At 45.7% G+C, this 17,130-nt stretch overlaps 1 protein-coding gene across 1 annotated transcript in view; it reads left to right on the forward strand.

The window, feature by feature from the left end:
- The first annotated feature begins 5,386 nt into the window (after positions 1-5,386).
- The window catches only part of MEX3C (mex-3 RNA binding family member C), a 39,707-nt gene continuing 27,963 nt past the window's right edge, over positions 5,387-17,130 (forward strand). The window contains exon 1 of the mRNA XM_032214571.1: positions 5,387-6,645. Within this exon, the coding sequence (XP_032070462.1) occupies positions 5,742-6,645 (904 nt within the window). The 5' untranslated portion in view covers positions 5,387-5,741. The remainder of the gene's footprint in view (positions 6,646-17,130) is intronic.

Consider the following 17,130-nt stretch of genomic DNA (forward strand, 5'->3'; position numbering starts at 1 on the left):
TGAATTTTGATCATGTGACTATGGGGATGCTGCAACGGTCATAAGTGTGAAAAATGGTCATAAATCACTTTTTTGTGTTGTAACTTTGAGCAGTCACTAAATGAATGTACATTGAGGGCTACTTGTAGCCCGCTGTACAGAAGCTGCTGGAAAATCTAGCTGCACACAAGCTGTTGAAGTTGTGAATTGTCTGAAAAGCCAAAAACACCTGCAAATATTTCGGTATTCAGGCTGCATGTTGGATAAATAGCTTTAATACATGCAACACAGTGTTTAAAGCCAGACTGGCATTAAGAGTGTTCTGGGTGTTTATTCAAGCATTTTTATAAGTATGAAATTACTACAAAAATTGCTACCCTTTGAAACTACAGTATATTAGCATTTAATCTTTTTTTTTTCTTTTTGGTCATCCCCCAATGGAATATAATTCTTCTTTCCAAAATCTGGCTATAGGCTTGCGTAGCATGAACAGAAGCGTGACTCAAGACCATATAATTCATATTAGCAGTCTCTTAGGGCGCATTAGATATCCCTGAGCAGCTAATTCAGATGTCTTTGACAACGAGAAGAATGTGGGCACTGAGCCTCTTGATATACATGGAAACTATTATGTGATCATTTAATCACATGCCCAATTTTTGAGGCAAGTTGGTATGCTACCAAGCAGTTTCTGAAAGTTAGTCTGTGAAGCCTGGTAAATTGCCAACATCTATTGAGCAATAACCAGTAATTATACTGTGGCAGACCATGCAAAACAAAGGCAAATCATTGGTGTAAAAAAGTACAGTATATCATAAAAATGTAGCACAGATACCAAAACCCTTTTTAAGACTTAAAAGATTCATTTGAACTCCTACCAAGAGTTTTACAAGCTTGGCGTATTCATTCAATTATTTATATGTGCATTGGGAATAGTAAACTATGGTATATAAGTTTCCATTCATAGAAAGCAACTCACTTTTTGGATTTACTGATTTAAACTTTGTGTAATGCATTTTTCCCAGACCCTTACCCATCCCCGCTGCCTCCCTGTTTATTGCCAAAGACTCTGGAAATATTTTTAAAAAGGTACTCCATTTGTATTTATTTCAAAGATTGTGAATCACCGTTCGAAGCAGCATACAAAATCCACAACGGTAAACAAGTCCACACAAAATGCTTACTGAGAGCAAGACAAAGGGGCTGAATTCACAATATAAGATTTGTTTAATGAAACACACACCCACACATAATATTAAGCTATTCCCATGTTGAAGACCCCAACTTGGCAGTGTGGGTGTTGTCCCATTTTTAAAAAAAAAAAACTTATCAGACTTGAGCAGCTAAGGCAAGGTTTAAAAACCGAGCAACTTTTGCAAGATGGTTGAAACCATGGTCTAACCATCAGTTTAAATCACTGCAAAGAATAGGGGTTGTTACAGAGCCACAAGGAACTAGAAACGTTGGGCAAAATTTAAGAGAAGATTTCAGAAAAATACACCCTAGAATGAATCAGTGTCAATTTAGGCTGTCTGCCTAAATTTAAAGCACCTAAACTCTTTAAAGCACCTGCATCTTTTCCTATTAAAAGAAGCAAGACGACCAGATACTATATATGGCTAGATTTTAACGAAATAACATTGGCTATAAGATAAATGATTTTATTCCCCACTTCTCTTATTTAGAAGCTCACAACACAGTGAGACATGTAGCTTATTTAAACAGATACAAACAAATTATCTCTTGATTTCAGTTGATACGATACATTAAAAGAAAAAAGAAAACATGCTGCGGACATAGAAACAGTGCAGAGAAGAGCAACTAAGGTGATCAAGGATTTGGAGGCTAAATTGTATGATGAAGGGTTAAGGAAACTAGGTACCGTATTTTTCAGAGTGTAAGACACACTTTTCCCCCGCCACCTGGAATGGGCCGAACACGACACGCAGAGGCCAAAAAAGGGATGTCCAGAGGCTGAAAACCCAATACACAGAGGCCAAAAGTGCAACACACGGAGGTGGCGATTAGCGGTGTCGCAGTCTGTGACAGGTCTAAAATGGAGCGTGTGTAGGCCGAAAATGTGATGCTGGAGGCCAAAAACACAATGCGTGGAAGCCAAAAATGTGACGCATAGAGGCGGTGTTGGGCTGTGGCGATCTCCGCAGCCTGGAACAGCTGATTGGCGGTATTCCGGGAGGCCTATCCAACCGCCAATCAGCTGCTTGTGCTGAATCAGGCTGCAATAATGTGCTGAAGCTGACCAGGCTGTTTGCTGCAAGGATGCTAGCCAGATGAATAGTGATGGATGCTGGTAGGCAGAGGCAGAATATTTTATTTTCTTGTTTTCCTTCTCAAAAACGAATGTGCATCTTATAGTCCGGAGTGTCTTATACTCCGAAAAATACGGTATCTTTAGCCTAACAAAGAGGGGGCTTAAGGGAGACCAGATAGCTGACTTCAATACTTGAAGGGCTGCCATAAGGAAGAGGCATCGATTTACTCTCCATAGCACTTGAGGGAAGGACAAGAAGCAATGGATGGAAGCTTGTCAGAGGGAAACCCAACCTGGAAATATAAGGAAGAATTTCCTGAGAGTCAGTACAATTAATCAGTGGAATAGCTTGCCCCTCCTGGAATTGTGGATGCTCCAGCAATGGAGGTTTGCAAGAAAATATTGGACAACAATTTGTCCAGGATGATATATGGACTCCTGCCTTGAGCAGGGGGTTGGACTAGAAAATTTCCAAGGTCCCTTTCCAACCCTGTTATTCTATGTTCTAACACTGGAGATAACAATCTGGGAAGAGCTCTATGTTGGAAAGATGCCTGGTTAATTGCCTCTGAGTCTACCTTAGAGAAGAGGAAAGCTCAAACTCTTTCCTAGATCAAGTTGAAAATAGGAGATGGTTCCGCAGATATTACCAACCTAAAGAATGACTGAAGTAACTGCTCTCTGATAACCCAAACCCTGTTCAGGCCTGGACAGTACTGTAACTTGTATAGATTTCATTGCTATCTGACTTACACACACAAACACATATAGGTAGTCCTCAAATTATGACCAAAATTCAGCCCACAATTTCTGTGGTTAAGTGAGGCATTGCGACCTTTACTGCCACAGTTGTTAAGTGAATCCCTGCAGTTGATAAGTTAGTAAACCGGCTGTTAAGTGAATCTGGATTCCCCATTGACTTTGCTTGTCAGAAGGTCACACAAAGGGATCACCACATGACCTCAGGGCACAGCAACCGTCATAAATACGAACCAGTTGCCAAGCATCTGAATTTTGATCACGATTACTGGAACACTGCAAAGGTCATAACTGTGAAAGGTGGTCATAAGTCACATTTTTCAGTGTCGGTGTATCGTTGAACGGTGACTAAATGAACGGTTGTAAGTCAAGGACTACCTGTACACACAGGCACACACCCACACACTCCTCAGGTAGTAGTATTCCAGTAGCCCTGGCAGAAAGAAGCAGCAAGTGATTTCTCTCCCATCGCCAATCCAGCTGCTCTAGGCCTGGAAACCATCATTCCCAGTTGGCAGATGGGTTGAAGGAACTCCTAAGGATCAGGAGGTAAACGGCTCCAAACTCAGTTGCAGAAAATACGATTTCAGCAACGGAGTGGTCAGTGCCTGGAATGCACTACCTGACTGTGGTTTCATCCCCCCAAACCCCCGTAACTTTAGCCTTAAATTTACTGTGGACCTCACCCAGGGGTGAAATCCAGCAGGTTCTGACAGGTTCTGGAGAACCAGTAGCAGAAATTTTGAAGAGTTCAGAGAACCAGCAAATGCCACCTCTGGCTGGCCCCGCCCCATCTATTCTCTGCCTCCCAAGTCCCAGCTGATCGGGAGGAAATGGGGATTTTGCACTATCCTTCCCTGGAGTGGGGTGGGAATCAGAGGTGGGTTCCTACCAGTTCGCACCTATTCGGTAGAACCGGTTTGTCAAATCTACGGTTAGAAGAGGTTCCACCAGTGGACCCGGAAAGCAGGCCACACCTACAGAAGATTTTTGAAACCCACCACTGGCAAGGATCTTGTAACTTGACAGCTTTAAGACTTGCATGCTTCAATGCCAGAGTTTCTGAATAGCTACTTGGACCGACCTAAGTACTAATTCATAATTTCATATCCGGTCACATGGGTGGCAAGCCACTCCCATTCGGTCACATGGGCGGCAAGCCACTCCCATTTGGTCACATGGGCGGCAAGCCACTCCCACAAAGGAGGACACACCCACAGAGTAGGTTCCAACAATTTTTGAAACCCACCACTGGGTGGAAATGGATATTTTACAGTATCCTTCCCCTGTCACGCCCACGAAGCCACGTCCACTAAGCCAGTGTTTCTCAACCTTGGTGACTTTAAGTCCTATGGACTTCAACTCCCAGAATCCCCCAGCCAGCATAGCTGGCTGGGGAATTCTGGGAGTTGAATTCCACAGGACTTAAAGTCACCAAGGTTGAGAAACACTGCACTAAGCCACCCCACATAACCAGTAGTAAATTTTCTTTAATTTCACCACTGACCTCACCTCATCCTAAGAGGTCGGTAAAGGGGGCGTGCATAAGCACACCAACGTGCCTACCATCCCTGTCCTACTGTCCCCATTTATTCGTATCCATTTTCCTGTATTCATAATCATGTTTATACATATGTTATCTTATACATACTTGACAAAATAAATAAAATAAAAAACAAATAGAACATGTTCAACAATTGAGGACCTCAATTTAGGGAAGAAGAGGCTTTTTGTGTGTGTGTGTCTTTGAACACCGCTTCCCCATCCTCTTCAACAGCCCCATTCCCACAACCCACTAAACCCGATTCAACCAGTGCTCGGGGCGGAAAAGCGCGTTGGTAGCACGGTGCAAACCCGCCCAGCCACCTCAGTCAAGAGTTCCCTGCCTCGCAGGTCTGCGAAAATAAAGAGGCCGGTTTTCGGCCTCCAAGGTGTCGCGTCTGAAGACCGTCCCCCTGTACCCCAACCGGGCCGGGGTCCAGCGCCCGCTTTCCCCGCCTTGGCGCCGCTTTTTCTCCACCTCGGGGTTTTTTTTTTTTTTCCCTCGGCGCCCCGTCACAATACCCGCCGGGCTAACCCAACAATCCCGGGCCCGCCGCCGCCCTCCCCGCAGCCGAGATTGGGCAGAGCCGGCAGGGTGCGCCGCGTGTGGATGCTGCCCGCGGGGACCGGACCGGAGGCGGAGAAGGAGCCCGAGAAGCCGCCGCCGTCACCACCACCCTCCGCACTCGCCGCTGGCCTCGCGCCCGCCCGCCAATCCCAGGCGCCGCCGCCGCCGCCGCTTCCCGCCGAGCCCCGGCCCCTGCTGCCCCCGCGCGGCCGCCACCCAATCGCCCGGCTGGGGGAGCGGCGCGGGGCGGGGCTGGAGTTGCCCGGGCCGTCACCGCCGCTGCTGCTGCCGCCTGCGGCCGCCGCTGCTGCAGCTGGAGCCGGCGGGGAGAAGCAGCCGCAGCCGCCGCCGCCGCAGCCGCCGCCATGGAACAAAAGAAGCGCTGAGCCGAGCGCGGGCCGTGGCGGCGGCAGCAGCAGCAGCATCGCCATCAGCGGCGGCAGCTACGCCCAGGCCGCCCCCCAAGAGACAGCAGCAGCGGCGGCGGAGGAGGAGGAAGAGGAGGAAGCCGCGGCCGGAGAGCCCGCCGCCGCCGCCGCCGCCAGCCCAGCATGTCTCCCGGCCTCGCGTAGCCGGAGCGCCTCGCCGTCCCCTTCTTCTTCTCCTTCTCCGCCGCCGGCCATGCCGAGCGGCAGCGCCTCGCCGTCGCCTCCCGAAGAGCTTCCCGACCTGGGAGCGCGGCTATTGCTGCTGCCGCCGGCGGCTGCCCCGCCCAGGCCGCCTCCGGGCCTGCTGCTCCAGTACCACGCTCAGCCGCCTTCGCCGCTGCTGTTGCTGCCGGCTTCCCCTCAGCCGCCGCTGCTGGCGGACACGGGGCGGCTGAGGGAGCGCCTGGCCGGCCTGGGTCTGAGGGAGCGCGGGGACGAGGCCGCCCGGGAGTCGCGGGGAGAAGACGACCAGGAGGAGGAGGAGGAGGAAGAAGAAGAAGAGGAGGAGGAGGCGGCGCCTGAGGAAGGAGAAAGAGGAGGCGGCGGCGACTTGGAGCTGGACTTGGAGGAGCCGCCGGAGGACGAGGAAGACGAGGCCGCCGAGGAGGAAGAGGAGGAGGAGGAAGAAGAGGAAGACGACGACGACGAGGGATTCCTGGAACCCCGGGGAGGCGGCGGCGTCTGCGGCCCGGCCTCGCTGCTCTTGCTGCCCCCGGGGCCGGCCTCCTCGCCGCCGCTCCTGCCCCCGGGGCTGGGCTCGGTGCTGCTGCCTCCGCCGCCGCCGCCGGTCTCTGCCCTGCCGCTGGCCGCCGGCTCGGCCTTTGAGGTGGCCGAGGCGGGGGCGCTGGGCGGGGCGCTCTACGGGCCCGGCGACGATGTCCACGCCGGGGTGATGGCGGCGATGCTCTCGCAATCCTACGGGCCGCCCGGAGCGGCGGCGGCGGCAGCAGCGGCGGCGGCGGTGGCAGCCGGGATGCCCCCCGGGTCGATCTTGAATGGCGAGCAGGCGGCGCTGCTGCGAAGGAAGAGCGTCAACACGACCGAGTGCGTCCCGGTGCCCAGCTCCGAGCATGTGGCCGAGATCGTGGGCCGGCAGGGTGAGTTTCGGGGCGGGTGTGGGCCTCCACAGGTCGACCCGTCTTGGGAAGGGGGGATTTCTCCCCCGGGGGAGGATGGGGGGCAGCCCGTTGGGGGATCATCACGCATGTCGGAGTGGGGACTGCGGGACAGCGGTTTCTCCCAGAGTGGGGACTCCAACTCCCATCGGCCACAGCTGGGGAGGAAGATGAGAGTCCGATCCCAAAGCACTGGACGGGCACGAGATTATTTTAGCCGGGGGGTGATAAAAGATGAGCGAGAGTGGACGAGAAGGGATGACAGGAGAGCCCAAAAAGAGAAAAGCTGGGAAATTGGAATTCCTTCCTTTACATGTGTTCACTTTGGGAGTTGTGAAGGTTTGCTTTGAGTGTCTTTGAGCTGTGAAAAGTTTGGGGAAAGGGTTGTGTCTGAATGGGTGAAAATAGGGTGTCCTTGCAGTGATCTGGAATAAATGAGAGGCGATCTGAAATAAATAAATAAATAAATAAAATGCTGTGCCCCTGGTTGTGGGTGTGGATGGATAATGGTGTTCAAAACTTACTTGTGGGTTGCAGTGTTGCATGCTGAGTAAGAGGAAGTTTGCCCTGGATCGGGACTGTTAGGTTGGGAATGTGACTGGGAGAAGAAGTAAGGGAAATTGCCCTGCCTCCAGATCGGATCAATCTAATTTTGACAAAAGGGTTTTTAACAGAAGAACATGTCTGGATAGGAGGAACGGAGGGAAATATGTTGAAATTGTAGCTTGGTTTCAAGGGATGAGAAATGTTTCTGGAGGTATAACAGCTAAGAGCAGTGACACTTTGAAAAATGGGTGTGGTTTGTAAGGAAAGGTCTGGGAAACAAACCTTTTATCCAAGGAGGCTTCCACCATGTTGAGCAACATTTGTTCATTGTATTTTCAGAGCAAGAATGCTAGGGAAACTAGAAATTTCACTACCAAATTATTATACAGTTTTGTGCTCCCATGTTTTGGGGAGGAACAGCCAGATAGAATATTCACAATCCATCCTACATACATCATCACACAAAAACACAGAAAATAAATAAGAATATGCCATACTAAATATTTCTTATTTGTTTTCTGTGGTATATCCATATTCTTTGAACGGATAGAAATAAATGGTATGGGTTAAGGAAAGTGTGTGTGTGTGTGTGTGTTGTTGCGAAGTCGTGTCCAACCCATCGCGACCCCATGGACAGCGTTCCTCCAGGCTTTCCTGTGCTCTACCATCCTCTGGAGTCCATTTAAGCTCACGCCTACTGCTTCGGTGACTCCATCCAGCCACCTTATTCTCTGTCGTCCCCTTCTTCTTTTGCCCTCCATCTTTCCCAGCATGAGGCTCTTCTCCAGTGAGTCCTTCCTTCTCATTAGGTGGCCAAAGTACTTGAGTTTCCTCTTCAGGATCTGGCCTTCTAAAAAGAGCAGTCGGGGTTGATCTCTTCAAGGACTGACCAGTTTGATTGTCTTGGAGTCCAAGGGACTGGCAGGCATCTTCTCCAGCACCAAAGGCCTCAATTCTTCGATGCTCAGCCTTTCTTATGGTCCTACTATGCTCCAAGTTTACATCAACACAATTCATCGTACATGGAATTGTCATGTAGTAACCACAATTGGGACTGGCAGCTGGCAATTGAGTCATTAAGCAACATGGTCACTAAGTGAAACCACAACTATGCTTGTGATCTGACTTCAGTTTCTTTAGCTTAGAGACCTGTGAAGATTGTAAATGTGAAGTTTGAACTGAATTGAATTGAACCTTATTTGGCTAAGTGTGATTAAACACACAAAGAATTTGTCTCTGGTACAAAAGAACTTCATATGTGTACATACAAAGCAACAGAATAATCATAATACAGTGAAAGGGGAGGCAGTAAGGAAGATCATAAGGATAAATAATAATATTAGATTGGTTGTAAAGTTACATTTTCATTACTGTTGTTAACTGAACAGTCATTGTATGAGTCAGTTTCTGAGGGAGGTCTACCTGTAATAACCCTGGTAAATTATTTTCTATGCACAGTGGTTTTAAGAAATCTGCATTTTGAATCAGAAGCACTAGCTCAATAAAGGGAATCTGGGTTGAGAGATTTTTGGGAACTTGCTTGTATAATAGAGAAGGTAACTGGCCTATAACTTGGGTTTGCTTATTCTGCAGAGTGTTCTAACTCACTAATTGTGGTTGGATGTGTTCCTCTTTTTTCTGAATTGGGAATGTTTTCTATCTAGGCTGGATTGTTTTTAAGCAGACTTAGGCTCCCTGCTTGCAAATGAACTATAGCCTTTCAACTAACACTGAACACAATCATGGCTGGTTCTTCTGTTTAAAATGAGGAATGCCCAGATCAGAAGAATTCTTGCTAGCAAACAACCATTAAATGAGGCAATCACTAGAGGGAATGGGAAAGGAAAGAGGGAATTTAATTTTCATGGGACCTATCCTTGAATTTCCTTGATGGAAAGCGCCCTGCAGATTGGGCCAGATGATTGAGCAGAGCAAAGGCCACAAAATGAAAGTGCTTTATGAGATCTTCATGGAGCATGAGGTTTCACCAAAAGTGGCTATCTAACTACTGGGTGGGGATCTGGGAATTGATTCAGACCTCGTCCAAATTCTTAGCCCTGTTCTTGACATATATGTCAAGTACTTGTCCAGTGGCAGTAAAAGTAACTTATTCTGATATAGTCTATCAAAGTCCATTTAGAGAGCCAATTTGGTACAGAGATTAAGGCATCAGACTAGAAACCGGGAGGTTATGGTTTCTAGTCCATAGAGCCGAGGTGGCGCAGTGGTTAAATACAGCACTGCAGGCTACTTCGGCTGACTGCATTTCTGCAGTTCGGCTGTTCAAATCTCACCGGCTCAGGGTTGACTCAGCCTTCCATCCTTCCGAGGTGGGTAAAATGAGGAGCCGGATTGTTGTTGGGGGCAATATGCTGACTCTGTAAACCGCTTAGAGAGGGCTGAAAGCCCTATGAAGCGGTATATAAGTCTAACTGCTATGCTATTGCTAGTCCCACTTTAGACATGAAACCTTGGGCTGCTTTTTTTCAACCCTAAGAGGAAGGGCAAATGACTTCCCAATTTTTTTTGCCAAGGGCCTACTATCGTGTAAGTAACTGCCAGGGAACCACCCTGACTCAAACACACACAAACATACACACAGTACATATAAAGCAGAATGCCCAAAAACTAAAAATAAAAGAATGGACCTAATATAAAATATCTTCTCAATTAATTTTTCCACTTTCATCATATTTATTTATTTAACTTCTATAATCACCCATCTCAATCCAATTGACGAATGTAGTTAAGACAACATAGGAGAAGAAAAATTTTAAACACACCTGTGCTACTTTTATGCTTTATATACCATATTTTTCGGAATATAAGACACAACTTTTTCCCTCAAAAAAGGGGGTGAAAATTGGGGTGCATCTTATACACTGAATACAGCATTTTTAGCCTCCTGAAATATCACTCCCTGTGCAAAAATGGCCGTTCATAGCTTTAGGAGGCTTCAAGGGTGCTCCTGGGGGCTGGGGAGGGCAAAAATGAGCGGTTTTTGCTCATTTTTGCCCCCCCCCAAGCCCCCAGGAGCACTCTATAAGCCTCCTAAAGGCTATGCATGCCACTTTTTTTTTTTTTTACAAAAACCGGGTCTGTTTTCGTGAAACACAGATCGTTTTTGGGAGGTCTGAAGAGTGCAAAAACTTTTTTTTTTAATTTGCCTCTTCAAAATCTTGGTGCATCTTATACTCCAAAAAATATGGTATGTAGTTCTTGAAATTACAGGAGCTGATCACATCCAGCAGTTGTAGGGAATGAAAACCTATATCTAGCTGCTGTTATGACGGCCTTGCCCTCTCTTAATAATTCTGAAAGCACCAAAAATGATCCAGAGACTGTGGCCACTATGATCCCTTTGCCCTTACACAGTGTAAGAAAGAATTGAAACTACAAGAGAAAACAGGAAGTAGGAGATTTGTCATATAATGGTAACATGGAAACTGGGTGGTTAAATTAAGCAGTGGCTGAAAATTGTAATAAGCACCAAATTACAGAATAAAAGCAAAATGCCAAAAGAATTTCAAAGGAGAAACAATAATGAGCCCAGGGTAGAAGGCAAGGAACCTGAATATAATTTGTTCTAAAATGAGGAAACTAACTTTTTTTTTAATGTTTGCCCATTTTTAGTATCAAGTTGTATTGTGAGGACTGGGTGGCTAAAGACACTTTAATTATAGTTACATCTCATATAGAAACTTCCCAATTTGTTGGTTTCAGAGAAAGGACTCACAATTTTTATAGTAAATAAAATATTCACAAATATCCAAGATATATACACTTAGGGATATATCTTTTTATGGATTAGTGAAAGATATTGTAAAAAGGAATTAGCCTAGCTTACACTAGATAATACATATTCTACTACAGACACAAGTACAGAATACCAGGCCAGAGTTCACATCAAAGTGGAATTACAATATTTGGCAGGAGCAACTTCATTCACTTGGATATATGGGTGGAGACTGTGTGTATCCAATCACAGCATTTTTAGCAAAATGGAGATTTCCAGGAAATAGGACTAGAAGCATTAGAGATAATGGGTAGACCAGTGATTAGATTCTATATAAAAGTTCTTCATATTAGTGTGGGCTGAGGAGCATTCCTAAATCTAGAGACCACTCACACTTTGGAAATTAAAGTGCCACTGAAATCATAAAAGAAATCTCGGTGAAGAAAGTGTAGGCCCGTGATGGCAAACCTATGGCACGCGTGCCACAGGTGGCACGCAGCGCCCTCTGTGAGCATGCAAGTTGTTGCCCCAGTTCAGCTCTGCTGTGCATACACGTGTGTCTCCCACTGGCCAGCTGGTCGTTGGGTCTCTGCGGTGCATGGGCAGGGGAGTGGGACGAGTGCAGGGGGCTGCACATGCATGTGGGGGGCACACACACATAGCATTAGGGGGGTTCAGGTGCGCGCGCGCATTCGAGGGCATGCACGTGCACTTTGGGCACTCAGTCCGGAAAAGGTTAGCCTTGTAGGCCTTTTTGTCCATGAGTCCAAAGGTACCTTTAAAGGTACAAGGCCTTTTAATAACGTCTTCCTGTTATTAATAATAGTAATAGTGTGAAAGATCATTTTGTCTATAGCACTAATCTAGTTCTAAAGAAAGTCTGTACAGGAAAGCAAACGTCCCTTTTTATAAAGTTCACAGTTAATTTGAAGTAAGAACTAATTTCATGAAAAACTAATGTTGCAACACCTGACATGCTCTTGTTGTTGGACACAGGCATCTGAACTGGTTTTTTTAGCAATTCCAGTGGAAATATGTCTTGCCTCTGAGTTATGGATTTGAGAGGATAATTTATAGTCTGAATGGAGGCAAAATGCCTGACAGCTTTTCTTAGAGCCCATAATGAGTTCTCCTTAAAACAGAATAAATTTACTTTTTCATTGCTGATATCTGCTTTAAGCAGCATCAATGACGATTCTGCATCTGGATATCACTAGATGGACAACATTAGCTAAATAATAAGAAACAGAAGATGGAGAAATGCAGTTCAGTCCGAATACAGTTTCAGATGGTGAAAAAAACATGAATTATTGGGGTCATATATGGACTTAAAAAATAAAGCAAAAAATACATGACAGCAGGTTTTGACTGTATATCAAAATACGAAGAAGATATTTGGTCTTGTGCAAAATAGAATTTGAGCTATGGAAAAGTTGGAAGTCCAATTTAAAAAAAAAAATCCTAAAATTTTAAAGGAAGACAAAATCCACATAATTTCAGAATTGTTATTCAGAGCTAGTTAGAAAAAATGGAGGTTAATCTTCAGCAATAAGGATACAGGCAATTGACATTATTCACGGTAATTACAATCTGTGAAAATGCTGCAAATACCAAATTAGTTGGGGCAATTCCAACTAATTTGTTTTGCTTCTCTGCATGTCCACAAATAAGTGTGACAGGCTCAGGAGTATTGATTTTTGGGGGATTACAAAAACATTTTTGTGAATTTGCGAATAAAGACCCTGCAGATTGTAAGGATTGCCTGTATGTGACTGCAAATGAGAGTTCTAAAAGGACAAGGAGTGAGATGGCAACCAAGAATGTGAACACATGGACAAAAATAGGAAGGAAATGAGAGAAGCTCTCAAGATTATCATGGAAATTAGAAGAAGATTTTAGACATAAAAATAAGATTACTCAAAACTAATGCTGGAATGGATCTAATCCAGCTAAATAAAGATAAACTATACTGAAACCATTTACAGACAGATTTGTAGAATGGCAGAAACGGATGTAGAGAAAGAAAACTGTACAACTAGGAACAAATTCCATTGGAGAACGATGTACAGGTAATCCTCAACTTATGACCATAATTGAGCCCAACATTTATGTTGCTAAGTGAGAAATTTGTTAAGTGAGTTTTCCTCATTTTATTACTTTTCTTGCCACATTTGTTCAGCGAATCACTGCAATTGATTAGTAACGTGGTTGTTAAGTGAAACTGGTTTCCCCATTGTTTGTCAGAAGATTGCAAAAGGTGATCATATGACACTGGAACCGTCATAAATGTGAGTCAGTTGTCAAGCATCCAAATGTAAGTCACATTTTCATGGTGATACTGCAATACTCATAAGTGTGAAAAATGATCATAAGTCACTTTTTTCCGTGCTGTTGTAACTTTGAATGTTCCCTAAGTGAACTGTTGTCAATCAAGGACTACCTGTATAAGAAGTAACAGACAATTGCCAAATAAAAAAGCACCATGTTGGGGGGGGGGGAATCCCATTGTTGGAGAAGAAGCAGCTAAAGTGCTGACACTTCAGGATAGACAAGGCTAGTTTGCAAAAAAATCAAGAGATTAGAGCACGGGTGTCAAACTCGCACCATCACGTTGCCGTCCTGTGATGTATCACAATGTTTTTTTCCCTTCACGGAACTGAAGTGGGTGTGGCATGCACCTGACATATCCCGCCCGCGGGCTGATAGTTTGACACCCCTGTCCTGGAGAACGTGCTAATTATCAAAACATTGCACAAAATCCTCCTGTGAACAAAGTTTTTGTTTACGTTCTTGCGAAGATTAGAGCTTTACATGGGAAATTGAATATCAAATGATCAGGTATATACCCTGTTTCCCTGAAAATAAGACCTCCCCGGATAATGCCCAATTGGGCTTTTGAGCACATGCGCTAAAAACAAGCCCTTCCTGAAAATATTGCGACACATCAGCAGCCATCAGGTGACCACGCTCACCACCTCCTGCACCTCAAAAATAATAAGACCTCCCCAAAAATAAAGCCAAGTGCTCATTTCGGGGGTCAAAAGAAAATAAGACCCTGTCTTATTTTGGGGGGAAACACAGTATTAGAAAAGGCATAAGCCAGTTTGGTATGGTGGTTTAAGCTGCTGGCCTAGAAACCAGGTGACTGAGTTCTAGTCCCACATTAGACCAAATGACTTTGTGATAGTCGCTCTCTTTCACCAACCCACCTCACAGGGGGGTTGTTGTGGGGAAATAAGAGAAGGACATGTATTTTCACCACCTTAGATTATTTATAAAAATAATAAAGGTGTGGTAAAAAAAATCTTTAAAAATTGGATATGGTGTTAGAAAACTAATACAGGAATAATGGAGAGAGGAAAAGAATTTTAGATTTACCTATACCTACTTACTGATTCTAATATGGCCTTTGATAGTACTGCTCCTACCAGAATGAAAATCCTATTAAAGTTAAAGTTAAACTTCTTTTGAGGAATCTTCACACTGTAAGAACTGAGTTTGAAGAAACAGTCATTCTGGATAGAGGAGGGAATGAAACAAGGATGCATTTCTTCCCCTTAGCTATTTTCATTTACAGCTAATATATTGTAAGAATAGCAAGTCTGGAAGAACTGACAAGTGAAATTAAAATAGGATGTTGAAATGCTAACAATAGGAGATATGCAGACGGCACCGCTTGATCAGCTTAAAAGCTAAGAAGAACTCATTAAAGAAATAAAACCGGAAAGTAAGAAAAATGTTAAATATTAAAAAGACAAAGGTAACGTCAACTAGCATGCTTTGTGCGTTCATAGTTAACTGCTAAGAAGTGAATAGTAAACAGTATTGCTTTCTTGGGCTCAAGAATAAATGTAGAGTAGCGTGCTGGAGAAAAAATAATTGTAGGCAGAAAGAGAATTGTAAATTTAGACTAGACCATGAAGAATGGAAGAATTGCTATCGCAACAAGGACAGGGGTGGACTGCTGTGGGTTCGCACGGGTTCAGGCAATCCTCTAGTGAAGATTCTGAAGATCCACAGCTATCGTTTGACCACCATTTAATGGCTGTGACCAGGGGGGCATTCGCCCAGGTTCGCCTGGTGCGCCAGTTGCGACCCTACCTGAATCGGGAGGCTCTCACAACAGTCACCCGGGCCCTTGTGACCTCTAGGCTGGAATACTGCAATGTGCTCTACATGGGGCTGCCCTTGAAGAGCATCCGGCGACTTCAGCTAGTACAGAACGCGGCCGCGCGAGTGATTGTGGGTGCACCTCGGTTCACCCGCATAACACCTATCCTCCGCGAGCTGCGCTGGCTACCTGTTGATCTCCGGATGCGCTTCAAGGTGCTATTAGTCACCCATAAAGCCCTACATGGCAGTGGATCTGGATACTTGAGAGACCGCCTTCTGCCAATTACATCCCTGCGACCAATAAGATCACATAGATTAGGCCTCCTCCGCATCCCATCGGCCAGCCAGTGTCGGCTGGCAACTACAAGGAGGAGGGCCTTCTCAGTAGTAGCCCCGACCCTTTGGAACGAGCTCCCCGTAGAGATTCGCACCCTCTCCACCGTCCAGGCCTTCCGCATAGCCCTTAAGAACTGGCTCGCCCGTCAGGCCTGGGGACAAGGATAGTTACCCCTCCCGAATGATGAATGTATGTTGTTGACTATTTTATTATATGTCTCTATCTTAACGTCTGTATTCCCCCTCCCCGATTTTATGTGAGCCGCCCTGAGTCCCCTCAGGGAAAAGGGCGGCCTACAAATATTAATAAAATCCTAAATCCTAAATCCTGTGCGGTTTGGCGAACGCCCAAATCTCACTCCTGGCTGGCCCCACCCACTTCTCCCTCCACTCCCAGGAGTCTCCACGCAGCCCATTCATCATGCCAGGTAAGTGCAGGGCCTGCAGAGGCTCGGGAAGGGGGGGAAATGGGCCTACTGGTGGTTCCGGAAGTTCGGTAGTGGCTTGTTTCCGGCCTCCGGAGGGCCTCCGGAGCCCGGAAGAAGCAGTTTTCGCCCTTCCGGAGGCTCAAGGAAAGCCTCCGGACCCTGGGGAGAGCGAAAAATGCCCACCTACCCTCATTGTGGTGCAGGAGGCCGGCATGGCCACGCCCACCCAGCAACGGGGCAGTGAACCCATTGCTCCAATTTTTGAAGCCCACCCCTGAACAAGGGCCATGCTACCTGAATACGTCCATGCAGTTTTTTTGGCAACATTTTTAGAAGTGGCTTGCCCTTGCCTTGTTTTAGGGCTCATTAAGCATGACTGGCTAACGTCAACCAGTTGGCTTCCATGACTAAGACAGTGCTAGAACTCAGTTTCCAAACTCCTAGTCTGGTATCTTACCTAATAGATCATACTGGCTCAGAACAGTGAAATCAATGGCTTTTTCAGTGGTGATATATGGAACAAGGGTGGATGTGGACCAGGAGGGAGAAGATGAATGCCTTCAAATTATGGATTAAGAGATAGTTACCCAAGAGTTCCATGATCTGCAGGAAGAACCAGTTGGTTGGTCCTGAAAGACTGTCTGCTGCCTTCTAGCAGTCGCTAACAAGCAGAAACTTGCATACTCCAGACATATGATGTGAATGGATAATGAAAATATTACGTGCTTTGCAAATTTGAGGGATATAGAATAAGGGTAGATAACAGATAAAGGTTGATTGAAAGATGTTGCAGGGATATCTATGGAAAAATCACAGCTTGTCATTGGGAATAGTTCTAGAGTCGAAGGACATTTATCTACCAACAATGCTGGCCAAGTTCCCAAACAATGTAATATTTCCTCATATAGGCATTTTTCGCTTTATTTTTCACCAGAACTGACTATATCCTAAGTTTCTTTTATGGTGCGTGTGTGTGTGTGTGTACAGGCCTGGCTTGTCCCATACTTTTCCTCTAAAATACCTGCATTTAATCACTATTTTCTCTTCATCAGTGCCTGGAGTCTAGGGAGATAGCATTAGCAATAGCTTTTAGACTTCACAGTGCTTTGCAGCCCTTTCTAAACGGTTTACAGCATCAGCCCATTGCCCTTAACAATCTGGGTCCTCATTTTACTGACCTCAGAAAGATAGAAGGCTGAATCAACTTTGAGCCTGGTGAGATTTTGAGCCTGGTCAAATTACAGGCAGCCGGCAGACAGCAGACATAGCCTGCAGTACTGCATTCTAACCACAGCACCACCACAGATA

Source organism: Thamnophis elegans, chromosome 3, assembly GCF_009769535.1.
Source record: "Thamnophis elegans isolate rThaEle1 chromosome 3, rThaEle1.pri, whole genome shotgun sequence".
Taxonomy (NCBI): domain Eukaryota; kingdom Metazoa; phylum Chordata; class Lepidosauria; order Squamata; family Colubridae; genus Thamnophis; species Thamnophis elegans.